The sequence below is a fragment of the Enhydra lutris genome, unplaced genomic scaffold (genome assembly GCF_002288905.1).
Source record: "Enhydra lutris kenyoni isolate GAN:26980312 unplaced genomic scaffold, ASM228890v2 scaffoldscaffold1, whole genome shotgun sequence".
Classification (NCBI taxonomy): domain Eukaryota; kingdom Metazoa; phylum Chordata; class Mammalia; order Carnivora; family Mustelidae; genus Enhydra; species Enhydra lutris.
This window is the reverse complement of record NW_019154085.1, coordinates 45,876,465-45,892,491: the sequence shown is the minus strand read 5'-3', so window position 1 is coordinate 45,892,491 and position 16,027 is coordinate 45,876,465. Positions and strand designations below refer to the sequence as shown.

General features: G+C 50.6%; 1 protein-coding gene across 1 annotated transcript in view; it reads left to right on the top strand.

The window, feature by feature from the left end:
• Positions 1-16,027, top strand: part of LOC111156745 (histone deacetylase 4) — a 285,367-nt gene that overhangs the window by 25,202 nt on the left and 244,138 nt on the right. Inside the window, exon 2 of the mRNA XM_022517915.1 lies at positions 9,441-9,679. Within this exon, the coding sequence (XP_022373623.1) occupies positions 9,658-9,679 (22 nt within the window). The 5' untranslated portion in view covers positions 9,441-9,657. The remainder of the gene's footprint in view (positions 1-9,440; positions 9,680-16,027) is intronic.

The following is a 16,027-nucleotide window of genomic DNA, read 5'->3' as shown; positions in this document are numbered from 1 at the left end:
TTGTACGTGTTTCTGTTGCGTATGTGCCTGGGAGTGGCTTTGCTGGGGAACAGGCTTGCGAAGGTCTGGCTTGGTACATGTCACTAAGCACTTTCCCTCCCGGGAGAGCATGCGAGTTCCAGTCCTTCCGCGGCCTTGCCAACACTAGTTCTGCACGCCTTTTAAGTTTCAGCCGTCTGTAGGGTGCCCTTGTGGTTTTAATGTGTGTTGCCCTGAGATCATAGACGCCGAGTGCTTCTTCGTATGGTGATTGACCACTTGGGATCGTCTTTTGTTAAAAAAAAAAGTGTCTGTTCACATTTCTTGCCCATTTTTAATTTGGGTTGTCTGCCTTTCTTTTAATGATTTAAACGAATTATTTCTATATCCTGGACAGCAGCCCTTCGTTGGGTGTGTGTTGGGCAGATTCTCTTCTGCTCTCTGTCTGGGTTGCCTTTTCCTTCCTCTGCTGGTCTTTTGACACGTGAAAATTCTTAATTTGGATGCAGTAAAAGGTATCATTTTCTTTCCTTCATTGTCAGTTTCTTAAACACTGTTGTTTTAAAATCAATTTAAGATATCTTTGCCTGCCTGCAGATCTATGCTTTTGTTGTCTTTCAGGCTCGTCCTCCTTGTTTGAGCTTGATTCTGTGCTCCATCTCATGCCATTTTCCATGGCGAGGTGCTGCCTGGGTCCAGGCTTATCTCTGTTTCCATGTAGATTGCTGTGGCCCAAGCACTATTCCCTGAGAGACCCCCTCTCCCTGTGGATGTTACTGTATTTGTGTTGGCCTCCTTCTAGAATGTTTTGTTCCTTATGGTGCCCATTCTTCTGCCAGCCTCTTAATTACATAGGTTTATAATACGTATTGGTATTTAGTAATATAAGTCTTCCGTGTCCATTTTTCCTCAAGATTGCTGTTCCAGGTCCTTTGTACTTCCATGTAAAATGTACAATACACTTGTCAGTCTTCAAGCAGGTTCTGGCGGGAGAGTGACTGAGATCTCACTGAGGATCACTTAGTCTGGGTGCAGACTAAGTGCTGTCCTGTTTGCTTAGATCTTAAATCTCACTGCTGATGTTCCCCCCCTTAATGTCCAAAGTTCTCATGAGTCCTCGGGCAGAGCTACACCTGGTCATTTGCCAATACTGGATGCTACTGTAAATGGTATCTTTTTTCAAAGCTTCTCTCTCTCTCTCTCTTTTTTGGCTGGTCTGTAAAAATACAGTAGATTTTTGTACATTGACCTTGGGCCCAGCGATCTTGTGAAGTTCCCATAGGAACATTGATAGTGGCTGTGCCTTGTTTGGGGTTTTGTATGCCATCTGTAAATAATGCAGTATCTTTGTCCTCTCTGGTCCTCGTGCCCTTCACTTCTTCTGGCTGTGTCGTCCTGGCTGACGTCTCTGGGATGGTGTGGAGTGGAGACCGTGAGAGGGGCCTCTTGGCTTCATTCCCGACTCCGGCTGATGGTGTGTGCCCTCCATCCCGCGTTGGGGTGCTGTGGTCTGAGCCGTGCTGTGCAGCTCCTGGCTCTGTGTTTGCTCTCGAACAGCTTGCTGTCCTCCCACCAGCCTGGCAGGCTGCGGCCGTGGTGGGGAGGAGCTCAGACTTTGAGCTGTGGTCATTCTTTGCCCATGTGACACATGTGACGGGGTGCAGAGGATTGTGGCAAGTGAGGAGACATGTCATCTCTGCATAGCCGCATTTCTTTGCGGTCACCTAATACGATTTTTAAAAGAACGTTCCTTTAAGGATTTACAGTTTCGAAGACTTTGACTCTTTAGAAGGTTTATGGCTTGTTCTGTGAAATTAGGTCAACTACAATTTTTAAGGGCAGCTGCAGGAGGGAAGAACTATAGGTAATCCTAGATTCCGACACTTGGTGAAGGAAATATTAGCACACACTTACGCTGTAGTGACGCATTTACTTCCATTTATTTCATGTGGGGCAGAAATACAAATAAAGAAAGAGATGTCTTTTATATAAATATGCGCTCCGTGTCCGAGACTTCCCAGTGCATGGAGTGCCCTGGCCCATCATTCTAAAGGTGCCGTGAGTCAGAATTCCAGAGTCTTCTGCTCACCCTTCCAAATGTGGTCTTTAATTCATGTCATAAATCAGGAAAGAATGCAGTCATAAAAGCAGTTGTGTCTCATCGTAATATGTTCGGCGTTTGTTTAATTTTATTCCAAGTATATACTTTAGAGACATACACATTCTAGTTCCAACTGTTCCTCGAGAATAGGGTTTCAGAAACCTGAGGCTCCTGGAATTTTGGAGATCTTAGTACTGTTGCTCAGGGTTTTCTTAGAAAAGTGATAATCTGTTGGTTAGTCAAATGTCATTAGATGTTTACATCGAGATCAAAGGAACTATATTGTGCTTGAATTTTCTTTTATTTAAATAGTAAATTCCCAGTCTGTTTTTATATTGTGAATATCGCGTTGGGTTGTTCAGAAACCTTCCACCTAAAGACATGCCTGTGGCCTTGGGAAGAAGAGGGAAGGAATATGGCTGCACAGGTCAGACAGTTTTGGTGGGCTCTCCTCTGAGACCAGGGAGGAGAGGTTTCGCTTTCGTGGTGGGATGGAGGCGCTGAGCTTTCTTCTCAGGGAGTATAATGGACTTCACAGCTGTGAGATGGGCCTGGAGGCCTTGCTTTTCTACGCTGAGTCCCAGCACCCGCCTGAGGCTACAGCCGTTCCTCACTTAGCCTGGATGTCCTGAGGGCCGAGGGGCTCTGGGCGACCCAGGGCTCTGCCCTCCTCATGCAGGCCCGACCCGCACTGAGGCCGAGAGCCTCCTGCAGCCCCACCCGCTCCTGGATTCATCAGACCTTTGATGTCAGATGTGACCTTAAACTTCTCTTCTAGAACCTCCAGAAGGCTGAGCACTGCTGCTCTTGCAGTTGCCTTTTGAAGTGATTTCTGAGGTGGATTTAGGACAACTTTTCAGAAGGTCGTTCCGTTCAGTGAGTCGTTGTTGTGTGCCCCAGCCTCAGGGACCAGCCAGGCTGCCAGTGCCGCGGGCGGTAGCTTGCGTCTGGCCTGGGCTGGCTGCGGCGGACAGCGGAAGATCAAGCAGGTGGATGTGTCAGACAGCAGGGTGGCCGGACCAGTGTGTGAGAGGGGTGGGGACTGCCCTCCAGGGGCCTAGGAAGGGTGACTCTGGCGACGAGGGAGCCCCCAAGAGGGAAGTCACAGGAAGTTCACGGGCCTTGTGCCTGGCTGTTCAGGGCCCCTCGGGTGTGTGAGGCTGGGAGTGCTGCTGGGGACCGCCGAGCCGTCTTTCCTGTGGTGTCTGCCCCATGGGGGCCCCCGGAAACTTCGGTGAGTTATTCCAGCCCAGGAATGTCACGGGGCTGCCCCAGGGCCATCCAGCTCACTGTGACCTTGCCGGGTGGACAGGGCTCAGGCCTCCCTGCCCAGCACTCCCTCCCATGCCAGTGCCGTGGTGCCAAGGGACAGATGTGTCTTGCTGGTTTTCATGGAACTCGTGGCCAGGCCCGCCAACATGCCGTCATAGGCCAGCTGGAGCCACACTGGTGGGGTCCTGTGGTGGGAAGGTGGGCAGCTGGAAGGATCCTGTGGTCTGGCCACGGTCTGATTCCCGCTCCCCCATGGTTCTCTGTGGCGTCTGCTGCCCAGCCCCTCTGCTACTCTGGTAACAGCCTGGCAGCTTCTCTCTGGGGAGCAACCCCTTGCTCGTTAGATTCACTTCTGTGGGGCTGCCAGGTAAGGTGTCCTGCCTTGCCCTGGCCAGGGGGACTCACGCTGCCCAGCAGCTGGGGCCCCTGGGAAGAGGAGTCTCAGACAAGCATCCTCCGGGCACTGTCCATCACTTCCTGTCTCTGGGTGCCCACCCGCTTTTCCAGCTACCCAGTTTCCTTCTGGGAGTTTCCTTCGCCTGCCTGGATCACTAGGTGCATTTCTGTTGGCGTGCAGCCGAGAGCTTCCAACAGGTGCGCCTTTGCTCTAAGGCGCCCGCCCCCTGGAGCTCCAGCTCCTGCCTTCTGCTGCTCAGGGAGGCTCCCCGAGGGGTCCAGGGGTCGTGAGGACAAGTGGTCCTGCGCTCACTCTTGAGTGACTTCCCTAGTATTGGTCTTTGAAGGCATTTGTTTATTTCATCTAAATTGTCAGATTTATCGGCCTAAAATTGTCATCTTCCCTTATTGTCCATTTACTATCTGTTTGGTCTGTAGTTAATCCCTTCTCACTTTATTGGTATTATTAATTTGTGTTTTCTTTCTCTCTTTATTTTTCCTGATCAGTTCAGCTGGAGGTTTGTCAATTTTATTGTCTCAGAGAATCAGATTTTAGTTTCTTTTTTTTTTTCTCTAATTTTTCTGCTCTTTGTTATTTTTTTTTCTACTTATTTTGGGTATAATTTATTCTTTTTTTATAGTTGCTTAAGGTGAAACCTGAGCTCATGGAGTTGATCCCTCCCTTCCTAGCGTGGGCATTTGATGCTACAGATCTCCACGTACTGCCTATCTTGATAGGTCAGCAGTGCCTTCTGATTTCTGCTCTCATTTTCTCTCTGACCCCTGAAGTGTATTATCTGTATTATCAGTCTTCCAGCTGTCTTTCTGTTTTTGATATCTAATTTCAATTTCGTCTGAGAACATGCTTGTATCTTTGACTTGTCTCTTTTAAATTTACTGAGACTTGTTTTATGGCCCCAGAGCTGGGCCATCTCGTCAGGTTTTCCGTGTGCACTTTCGAAACCACGTGAGGAACGAGCGTTGTGTTGGTGATGGTGCCCTGTCAGCGCTGTTGTGGTCCAGTCCTTTCTAAGTTTCCATCTGTTTGCTCTAGCAGTTACTAAGAACAGAGTCGGAATTTCCAACTATAATTGTAGATTTGTCCATTTCTCCTCACATTTTCATTAATTTTTGCCTCACAAATGAAGCGCTGTTACCAGATGCAGAAACGGGTCAGTTGTGTCTCTTTATCGTTATGAAATGCCCTTCTTTATCCCTGATGATATTCCTTCTTTAAACTTTGTCTGATACTAATGTAACTGTCACAGCTTTCCTTTGAGTAGTATTTCCATAATTTATCTTTTTCCATCTTTTACCTTTAACCTATTTGTATTTTTTTTTTCAAGATTTTATTTGTTTATTTGAGAGAGAGAGAGATTGTGAGAAAGAGAGCGGAAGTGGGAGGAGGGTCAGAGGGAGAAGCGGGCTCCCTGCTGAGCGGGGAGCCTGATGCAGGACTTGATCTCAGGACCCTGGGATCATGACCTGAGCTGAAGGCAGACTCTCACTTGATTGAAGTCCATCTAACCTATTTGTATTTTTATACTTTAAGTGGGTTCCCTGTAGGCAGCATGTAGTGGGCATGTAATGCTTGGGGAAGATTTGTTTTACGGTTTAGAGTGCATGACCTCCTCTCTCCAAGCCATGTTCAGTGCTACCTCTAGGACTGTGCTCTTTCCCCATCTTCATTCCCGTTCCTGTGGGCCAGGAACTTCCTCAAGGTCACTTGCTAAGATGGTGATCTGAGATTCAGACCCAGAGCCGAGCCCGGGACCCTGGCAGCATTGGCTCTCGTGCCTGTGCTCTTGGGCATTCTGCTATCCTGCAAACCAACAGCTGGCTAGATGTTTCTGGAAAGGCCTCTCTGGTTTCCCCTGAAGACCCAGGGTGTGGAGTCAGTTGAAGCCAGAGAAACCAAGCTGAACGGTGGAATCAGTGGCTCACCTGAGATCGTGAAGGAAACCCTCCATCCCCACCATCCCCTGGGGTTCTCCCCCCACCCCCAAACCCGCCAGGACACTGGGCAGCTGTCCCTGTGGCATGTGAGCAGCTTTTCAAGCCCCGTGCCTCTGTGCTCCAGGTGTCGTCCTCCTTGCTAGTTGAGAAAGAGTTGGTCTGCGTAGAACATGGTGAGGTCTGATGAGAGGATTGTGAAATGAGGGGCGCGTTGTTTCCTGGAAACTTCAAGTTCCTCTGGCATTGGGTAGGCTGGTACGGGAGCAGTCAGGAAGAGCCCATGATGCAGCGCCTACCGGCTGTTAGGGGCCGGGTGGTGTCATCGTGTTCCCCCTCCCCAAGAAGAAAGGCTGGAGTCCTAGCCCCCAGGACCTCAGCATGTGACCTTATTTGGACATAGGTTTGTCGCAGATGTCATCAGTTAGGATGAAGTCCTGCTGGGGGGTTGAGCCCCTGATCCAACACGGCCGGTGCTCGCAGAAGAACATGGCCGTGTGAAGGCGGAGACACAGGGAGAAGCTGCGTGGTGGCAAAGGCGGTGTGCCAAGCAGTGTCAAAGATTGCCAGCAACCACCAGAAGCTGGGAAGAGGCAGGCAGGGTTTCCCTCGAGGTTTCCGAGGGTGGATGACCTTGCTGATACGTTGATCGAAGACTTAGGAAACCTGGGTGCCTCCAGAACTGTGAACAGTCAGTTTCTACTGTTCTAAGCCCCTGGGTCTGGGTGTGGTGCTCTAGCAGCACTAGGAAGGGAGCCCACTTCACGTAAGCCCTGTCCTGTGACAAAGCTCACTTTCACAATACGAGCTCGCTCACGGGCTGGCAGTTGAGGGGAGAAGGTGTGTGTGGTGCATGAGTTGAGCCAGGCCAGACTTGATTTTTCCAGCACATGGATGCTTTCTGTTATCAGGGAGCAGGGCTTGCACGTGGAGAGATGTCACGCTGAGCGTGGTAATCCACGGAGCAGCGGTGTGCTCGCTCCCGTTCCCACCTCGGCTCTGCCTCCTGCCCATTTTGGCCATGTGCCCTGGCTCACGGTTTTCTCCAGTGTCTAACATCTTGTCCCCGATTCCATGGCTCTGAGACTTCCGTTCTTGCTTTTGTTCTCCCTCATAAAAGTGTTGCCACGGTAAGATCCTACGTTTGCAGGACTTTGTATTTATTAGGAATTTTGCACGTCTTTTTTTTTTTTTTAAACGAACACTGTGGTCGTGTTTTTATGAGTGTTGTTATTGATTCCTGTGGTGTCCCAGTTATTAAATTGCAGTTTTGAACAGTCCACTCCAACCTCGTATTTTTTCAGACGCCCTGGCATTTTTAGGGTAGTGTCGCAGAATGTGAGATTCCTCCAGAATACGTCTGTTGTAGCATAGCAGAAGCTCCTGTCCTCTGTTTCATCTGCAATTGGGAAGAGTGTCCGTCTCAGTCTGGCAAGACTGCATGGGGTCAGAGCCTGCTGGGCACTGGGCTGGGGACCAGGGGTGTAGCTGTGAGCAGCAGACTTTGGCCGACATTACAGTGGACACAGGATGGGGAAGGAGCAGGTACACATGGCTTTTTGGCAAAACCCAGGTCTGGACTGGAGCTATTCTGATGTAAGGATGAATGAACAGAAAGTCCCCCTATGGGGTCTCTTAGAATGTGGTGAAAAGGGAAATACCCAGAAATGCAAAAGACGAATATACCTCTGAAAGCAGTCTACAGTCAGAGGCAGAAAAAAGAGATTTCAAAAGACTTTAGCAGGGAGAAGATGTGGCTCCATGGACGGTGAGGAAGAGGGGGTGCGCTGAGCGGAAGAGATAGAGGAAGGGGTTGTGAAGGGAACTGGTTGAAAATGGGGAGTCTGAGGTTAAAATCTATTTCAGAGGCCGTAAGGAATCAGACTGATACCGTGGAAAATAGCAGCCGTGCTGTGGAGAACATACTTGAGAAGATGCCCAGGAACGCAGAGTAAACAGCAGGTGTGCCAGTGGTGGGAGAGGCTAGAGCCGAGGGTGATACCAGCCAGTTAGGAGAGGGGTCTCTGAGGAAGCCAACACAAGTTTCCCCGAAATAGGAATCCAAATCCAGTTGAAGAGCTTTCTTCTGAGCAGAAAAGAGACCTGTGTGTATTGAAAGGTTCATGTTTGGAGCAAAATCAATGAAAAGAGGTTCTTACATCTTCTGACAACACTTCCGAATTTCAACATGAAAGAAGAACATTCTTGCAGAATCCAGATAGAAGGAAATGGCAGCAGCAGCAGCATCCAAGCTCAGTCCCCAGAAGTCCCTGAGGAAGGAGATGGACGTGGGGTTTCTGCAGGGCCAAGGGTGGGGCCAGGTCTAAAGGTTTCAAGGGAGAAGAAGGGTTTGTGTTCTCAGAATTTTATACCCAGCCACGCTGGGACCTTTGTATGAAGGGTGCTGAGCCGTCAGAGATTTGCAGGAGAAACCATTTACATTGTTTTCAAGACAGAGGTGTTTCCTTCTGGCCAAGAGATGAATGAAAAGTCTGAACCTGAGGTAAAGGTCACTGTGTGTCCTAGGGAAACAACCAGATACAGAACAGCAGTTGTGAGGATATTGATCACAGAGTTATGGAAACGTGGTATGGAAACCACTGAAATGTCTAGCCTTCGGGCGGTGGTCATTTTCATGATGGACTGGTTAGGGTTCTCTGAGTATAAGCAATGGGCAAAGAAAGGATTGTGAATAATTTAATCAAGAACAGGAATCTGTCACATCATTCGAGGAGGAGGTGACAGAGGCCTCAGAGGAGCCTCGGACCAGGGTCAGTAGGAGGCTTTCCGTAGTTACCACAGTCGCAGTTTGTTTCCACTTTCTGATGGTCAGAGATCACAGGCGAGTGTGTAAGAATTCACCCATGATGCCTCCACACGGAGGCAACACTTGCTGCTGGGTGTTCTCGTGCTTGTCTCCAGGTGGTGGTGCTCCATAGAGGAGACAGGCCTTGGGGAGAGGGTTTGGTGAACTTGGCGGCACGCGTCCCATACCTGGTCCTGAGGACAGTGCCACCTGAGGCGGTCAGGGGCAGCTCCTTGGAGGGAGGGAGATGGCCATCCTCTGTCATGGATGGAGTAGGGAGCAGCCTTGGTCACGGTGTGACCGGGAGTTGTGAGTGACTTGGGGACATTTCTGGCTGTAACAGCAGCGCAGAGAAGAGGACACACAGCTGTAGAGCGGGCAGAGGGCAGAGAAAAACATCAGCGAGACAGGTCTGAGCCTTACTGAGTGTTGGCCTCTGGTGCCAGCATCGTGGTTGACTTGAAACACTTAGCTATGATGAGCACAGATTACTTTTATAGTCAGAAACTGGAGTTAAAAGGGGAGGGCGGTAATTATGAAGATGGAAACACAGGGGTGGGGGGATGGGGAGGGGCGTGCACACAGTGCAGCAGCTCGTGCAGAAGCCAAGTGTGGCCTGTGGGACCGCAGCCCCACGCAGTATAGATGTGTGGGCGAGGGTCCCGGCCGCGTGTGGTAGGGGTGGGCTGGGGCTCCCTGTTGGTGGTGCTGGTGCCAAGGCTGAGAACCGCTGCTCTGTGACGTGTCTTCACACCTGTTAATGAACAAAACCCCCACGTGGTTTGTGTCAGCAGAACGGATTCCACCCGGGACGGCTTTTCCGCCCGCAATGCATCAACGTGAACACCCACGTTGTTTCCCTAGTTAGATGCTGCTGTCCACGAGAGTCCTCACCCCCTCACTGACCCTGCTCTTCCTTCTCTAACCACGCAGGTCACCCCCCGAGAGCCCACGGAAGAGCCCTGCCTGCCTCGTGGATGATTTGGCCTGTGAGACGTGTTCAGCACGACGGGGAGTTTTTGCGGCTGTGCGCCAACACTCGCTGCGGCTGTACTTGTATGTGTCCGTGCAACGTGGGGGCTCTTTGGAGCTGTCGTTTACGTGGAAGTTGTGAGCCGTTTTGAACTGCTTGAAGGAGTAGACGCTAGCAATGAGCTCCCAAAGCCGTCCAGGTAAGGTGACCCCCGTCCTTCTCTTTTGGATGGCCGGGCTTTCCCTTTAGGAGATGAGATCGTGTGACTGCACTGGCCCGCAGCATGGCTGCAGTCAGTGTGTGCCCGCCCGGTGCAGAGCAGATCGTGGGCTCTTCGTCTCAGGGGTTCAGGGTCGTGTCTTTGGCTCTGATCTGCACGTATACAGATGGCATGTGGTTTCCATTGATGTTAGGAGAGGAGACTTGTATTTAGCAAGGTGATGTTTAGGTTCATCTCTGATTTGTTGAGTTAATTTCTTGTTTTTGAGGGGACTTTGCGGGGTGGGAGTGCTGCTGTGATGGGGCCCCTGGGCTTAGTCTGGGAGGCAGCACCCGGTCTACACCTGCCTCGGTGGCCCCAGGACTCGCTTCTCAGGTCACGCTTTGTAGAGGCACGGCAGAGGTCCTGGCACGCACGTAGTCTTCCTAGTGCCCTGAGAATCTCAGACCTGGAGGGAAGAAGTGACGTGTCTCAGGTTACAGAGCTAAGTGGCCAGATGGATTAGCAACCACGTTTATGGGGCTCTTAGCTTTAGAAGGGTGTCACAGGCACCTACATTCATCCTCTTGCAGAACCACAGTGCGGATACCTGGTTAAAGCCTGGCGCACTGCCTTGACCTGTCCAACAGGACCGGCCTCCCGCAGAGCCAGCACTGTCCACCCAGCTGCAGCCTCTTCCAGGGCAACGTGGGCTCGAAGGGCACTTGGATAGCGGGTCTGTCCTACATCCACGCAGTGGGGGGAGGCAGGGGCTCACCCAGTCAGAGTCGGCGCGTCCCTGTGGCACCCATGTCTCTGAGCGAGCCTCGGGCCTGGCCTGGTGGTGTGGAGCCAGAGGTTTAGGGTCTGGGTCTCTCCCTTTGGGATTGCTCCAGAACATTCTCACGCCTTCCTTTGGCTTTGATCAGAGTTGTCAGAAGCTCCAGAGAGCAGGATTCCCAGTTATATTTAGATATGAAAGCTTTATTGATGTAAATCGTTTGTGTATTGATTGATACAAAGCATAAAACAGAGTTAAGCTGTCTGGATCGAAGTGTGTAAAAGAGACACCGGGTGGTGCCCAGCTCTCCCTTCGGCTCAGAGCGCGCTGCTGCGGTCTTGAGGGTGTGCTTGTTCCTGTGGGTGAACACAGAGGGGCATGTGTGCAAACACTCGAATAGAGTGGGGTCATTCCTTATGTGGGGTTCTGTGTTCTCCTTTTTTCCCATTGTAATGTATCGTGAGCATCTTTTGATGTCTGCACATACACAAGCGTCACTTACTTTCGATAGCTTGTCCATGGGTGCTTGTGTGGTTAGGATAGCAGACCCAAATCGGCATCCCACAGTTACTGCACGTGTGTTTGTCTGTACGCTTCTGCACGTATCTCCATGGGCCCAATTCCAGGAAGTAGAATTGCTAGGTTGGAGGACGTGAAGGTCAGGTCCGCTCTCCTGTTACTCCAGAAACAGTCTCAGCTTACCTTCTTAGTTAAGGTTCACGAGCACCCAGAATTTTCTCCATTTGCCCCAGTGCTGGGGTAGATGCAGTCCATTTCATTGTTGTCAGTATGCGAGAGAAAAACGATTGTTTGAATTTATGTAACTATGCACACGGGGTGCACGTTTTTGTACAGATAGTCAAATCTAGTCCATGCCGCCCACGCGTTTGGAGAGAAAGAATGCTCTTTTGTTCCTGTTTCCGTGTCTCAGGAGATCTGTATGTGCACACAGTTTCCTTGTTCACACATACCGTGTACTTACACCCATGTCTTCTTCTCTGTGTTGTTTACACACTAACTTCACTGACTCATGGAAGTCAGTGTAGCTTTACTCTGTTTTGTGCTCAATTTCTACAAAAATGTGCAATATTTTTTCATGTTACTGACCATTTTCTGCTTTGTATGTTTCAGTGTGTTTTTCTGCACCTAAAGATTGATGACCATATCTCTTGGTAGCTCAGTCCTCTGACTAAAATACACACTATTTTTCTTCCCTTAATGTTTTTTGCCCCAAAGTTTATTATGTCTTTTAAAAGCCTGTCCTTGGTTTCTTTAGCTCATCAGCCTGTCTCCACACACTCACCTTAACCTTCCAGGTTGTTCTCCTGAGAGCCTTGGCCTCTTATATAGGGAGTTTGCCCACTGATGGTTATTGGAGTCATGGTCCTGTCTGACCATGTGTTGTTCCCCCCACACTGACCCCCTGACCCCTCGCCGTCAGTGTCCCTGTCCCTCTCAGTGGGTGGGGGTCTCCGGAGAGTGGGAGCTGGCCCAGGGCTGCCGCTGCCCTTCAGGCCAGAGCCTCGTCCCTCCTGGGTCAGTGTGGACGTGTGCCGTGGTATGTGGTGGGCCTGAAGCCCCCGGGCGTTCCCTCTTCTCCTAGCCCACGGGTCTTCTCAGGGACCCGCCCTCCCCCCAGCGCAGCCCTGCACACATGGGCACACCAGTGGCCCTGTGGTGGGCTGTGAGTTGGGCCACGACGTGGCTGCCCTTCCTTCCTGAGGCTGTGGCCCGCCCGGGTGAGGTTCTGCTCCTAGCGCTTGGCTTCCCGTCATGTCGATCCTCTGGGATTTGTATTTTCTAGGAGGTTCCCCTGAGTTTCTGTCTGTTGACACTGCCATCTTCCCATTGTCTAGCTTTACCATACATCCGTTTGAATTTATATTTATGTCATTTTTCGTGGCCTTCTGGGAAGAAGGGAAATACTAGTTGTTCGGTTTGCTCTTTGGAATGGGAAACTTGTAGGTGTCCTTCATCACTTTTCTTGAGCCTGAGGGGACGAGTTCTGTCTGTGCGCCCGCACGGCTCACTTGTGCCCTTTCCAGTGTCCCTGGCTGGGTGCCTGCCTTCCCCCGTCCCCCGGCTGTCCCTGCTCTGCCGTGTTCCTGTGTGACCGTGTGGCGTGCCCCCCCAGGCTGGGAAGAGCCCAGCCCCATGTGGTCCCTCCTCTCACATTTGGCTGTGTCTGTTGGCTTTGCCCTGATGATAAAATGACGTTTTTGTTTGATATGTATAATTTTTCTCTTCCCTGTTTTTCTTTAAAACTCCCGCTGGTGTTGAGTGAGGTATGCGGTATGATTTTATTGCTGTGCTTTCTGAACTTTGCCAGAGCCAGGCCCTGGTTCTCTGACGTAAAACTGTTAGCTGTTGGGGTTTTATGGCTCTGAGTAACTATTCCTAATGATGAGCAGCCTGGGGAAAGGCCTGGGCGATCCAGCGTGCTAGAACTCCTCTTTGATAGCAAGAAGATTGAGAGCAGGTACTGAAAACATTAGGCTTCTTGCTTAACGCAGTGCTCTACACCTCTCCCCGCCAGGGATGTGCCCAAACAGGTCAGGATGGCCTGATTGGGACATAGGGTGTCTGCTCCGGAGGTGAGTCCCCGGCGCAGGACTAATGGAGGCTGGACGCGTATGTGGACCTCCTAGCAGGACAAGCAAAGGCTCCCTTCTTCCTCCGCCCTCCTTGTAAATCCCAGGGAGCCCACAGTGGGGTCTCGAGGACTCGTGTGTGGTCTCCCAAACCGTGCTCTTGCTAGAAAACCGGTTGAGCCGGCCTGCAGTGGAGTCACTCGAGTGTCCTGTCTCTCCCTGTATCTTTCTTTGTGAGGGTGTATGGTATGGGCTTAAAAGCAGGAGAACTATTTTGAGGAAAACTTTGTGTATTTAAGATCAGTGTTTTAATTTGGACCATTCTTTGATTTCTTAATATTTTGTTCAGTGTGAAATACCCCATCCACATAAAAGCAGCTGGGAAGACTGTGTTAACAATAACTTAGTGTTTAGTGAGTTTCGACATAGTCTGATTTCTTCAAACTGTCGTCATATTTGAATCTGAACGTCTCCCGGGACAAGGCCATGCCTCTGGCTGGTCTGAGCTGGGGCTCTGGACTTCCTTCCTCTGTGCACTCTGCTGTCCCTCTGAACTTGAGTCTGTTTGTTTCAGCCAGTTTGGCTGCCAAGGCTCTTAGGTTTTAATATAGAAATTATCTCAGAAAGGAACATTTGTATGTCATTGAAATTATGCTTTGCCATGATTGAATGTCTCAGGAATATTCCAGAGTTTTAAGGGTAGGAAATGCATTTTGAGGACATGTCATCAACACAGGGAAGACATTGGTTTGGAGCCGCTGGTGACAGGTGGGCCGTGGACCCTGAGCAAGGGCCTGGGCCTCAAGCGGCAGATGGAGAGCTGGGGAGCTGGGAGTGGCCTTGCATGAGGCCTGGAGGAGGGGTGCTGGGAGTCCCACAGCTTAGGTGAAGGGGGCACAGCCTCAGTTTTTGGCTGCCAGAGGACGGGAGCAGCCGGTGACAGCTGGAGGAGAGTGCTTCAGGACCTTCTGGAAAAGTGTGAGGGAGCCCCCAGTGGCTGATGAACTCGGGGGGAGTTCTGGGCAGAGGCAGCAAGACTGAGCCCTGAGGACACGGGCTGGGGGGCATGGGGGGAGTCAGACCCGTTCCTGATGTGCAGCCAAATGCAGATATTTCAGGGCGGGCGGCAGGAATTGCCTCACTGGTCCCAGCCAAGGTTCAGATGGGGGACACCGCGCATCTTGCACTGGCCTGCCTTCTACAGGAAAGCTTTCCAGTGACCCTTGTGCGGCTCCCGTCTGCAGTGGTGGTCTGCCAGGCGTTCTTGGAGCACCCCACACAAGAACATTCGCAGCTCCCGAACTGCCACCATCCCCGGCCCCCCATGCTATCATTATCTGGGATCTCAATCAGTCAAGGTTTGTTCTGGAAATGATGGAGACATAACGACTTCTTTTTCAACCCACTTTTTTTTTCCTCTTTTTTTTTAATCCTCAAATTGTGTTTTGTCTTTTAAAAATCACGAATACTCAGTCGTTATGAAGAGCTCAGAAAATTCACTGTCAATGGAGCATTGATGGTTTGTTTTGGCAATTCGCTGAAAATTCTTATACAGTATGTGGAACATTTGCATTTATGTCCTTTTTTTCAAAGCCACCATTGTAGAAATGCAAATTTCGGAGTTCTGAGATGCTGAATGTTGGATGATTAATGATATTGAAATTTAAGAATGAACTCGCGGTATGTATTTGACATAGAAAACCCAGCGCGAGAATGATTAGACGCCATTGAGTGCGGCGCGGCAAGTGGAACAGAAAGGCCGTCCTTGAGGCGCCTGGCGGCAGGGGGCAGGCCTGTCGCGGACAGGTGTGGAGACGTGTGGCCACCTCCACACGCTGGGCTGGGCTCTGCATAACTGTAGATGTTACTTACAATAGTGACAGATCCGTGTCGGTTTCTTCCGTACTCCAAGTCAAGATGCGCCGCGCTCTTAGGACGCCAGAGCGAACGGCTTGTTCATTCTGAGTTGTGCTTTGCACCTGTCCCATTTGTGTGGCATGGTGACCCTGTAAAGCGAGCTAGCACACGTGATTCCTGTTTTGTAGATGAGGAAGCTGGGATGTACTGCTGCTGGGGGCTGAGCTTCATGTCAGTGGCTCACTGGAGAATTGGTTGCCTGCCCTTAAGGAGCATGTCCCCCGAGCTGGTGGACATTGGGTGCACTGGGCGGGTCAGGAGGCGATCCAGCTGACTTGCATGGAGCTTCCAGGTTGTGTGGTGTGTGGTTCAGGTAATGAGAGGAGGTGGGTAGGGGCGCCGGAAGGGGAGCAGGTTGGAAAGCAGGGCAGGAGCTTACCTGCCCAGATCAGGCACCAGGGGGTGGGCCCAGGGGCCTGGAGGTGAGAGCTTGGTGCGGTGGAGGGAGGACACTAGGAGCCAAGAGGTGGGCATGGGGTATGGGTTCTGGAGTAGGAGGGGTGACATGGTCCTAATTTCCTTGGTTCTAAGACCCCTGCAGGGACCGACAAGGGGTTGTGGGCCTGAGTCTCCTGCCCCTTCGTGGTGTGCCCTCTCCTGGGACACACGCTTTGTGTTCCGTCAGTTTAAATGAGTGTGGCTTTGCTGTGGTAGAAGTTGGCTTTGGTGCTGCTTGCATTGTGACTTGAGATATTTCTGGACTTAGGCTGAACTTCTCTCCGCCAGTCCTTGGAGACTGGGACTGGATGGTAGGCTGAATGGGTGGCTGGCAGGCCTGGTTAATTTGGGAGTTCGAGTTGAAACTTTTCATTTTACTTCTACTTAAGAGCTTTTTATTTGCTTATTTCATGAGAACATGATAAAAAGTAGTCAATCTTAGAAAAATAGCAATTAAGAAAAATTCAGATCTAAAAATCAAACTTTTAGAAGCCTATCTGGCTTTGTGTTTTTAAATTGGTTTGCTCTTAGCCACTTAATCAGTAAGATACTGGGCATATTGGCCTTTAAGGAGTGGTAAGAGCAGTGTAGATGAAAAGAAGCCTTCTGGTAGTTCCATAT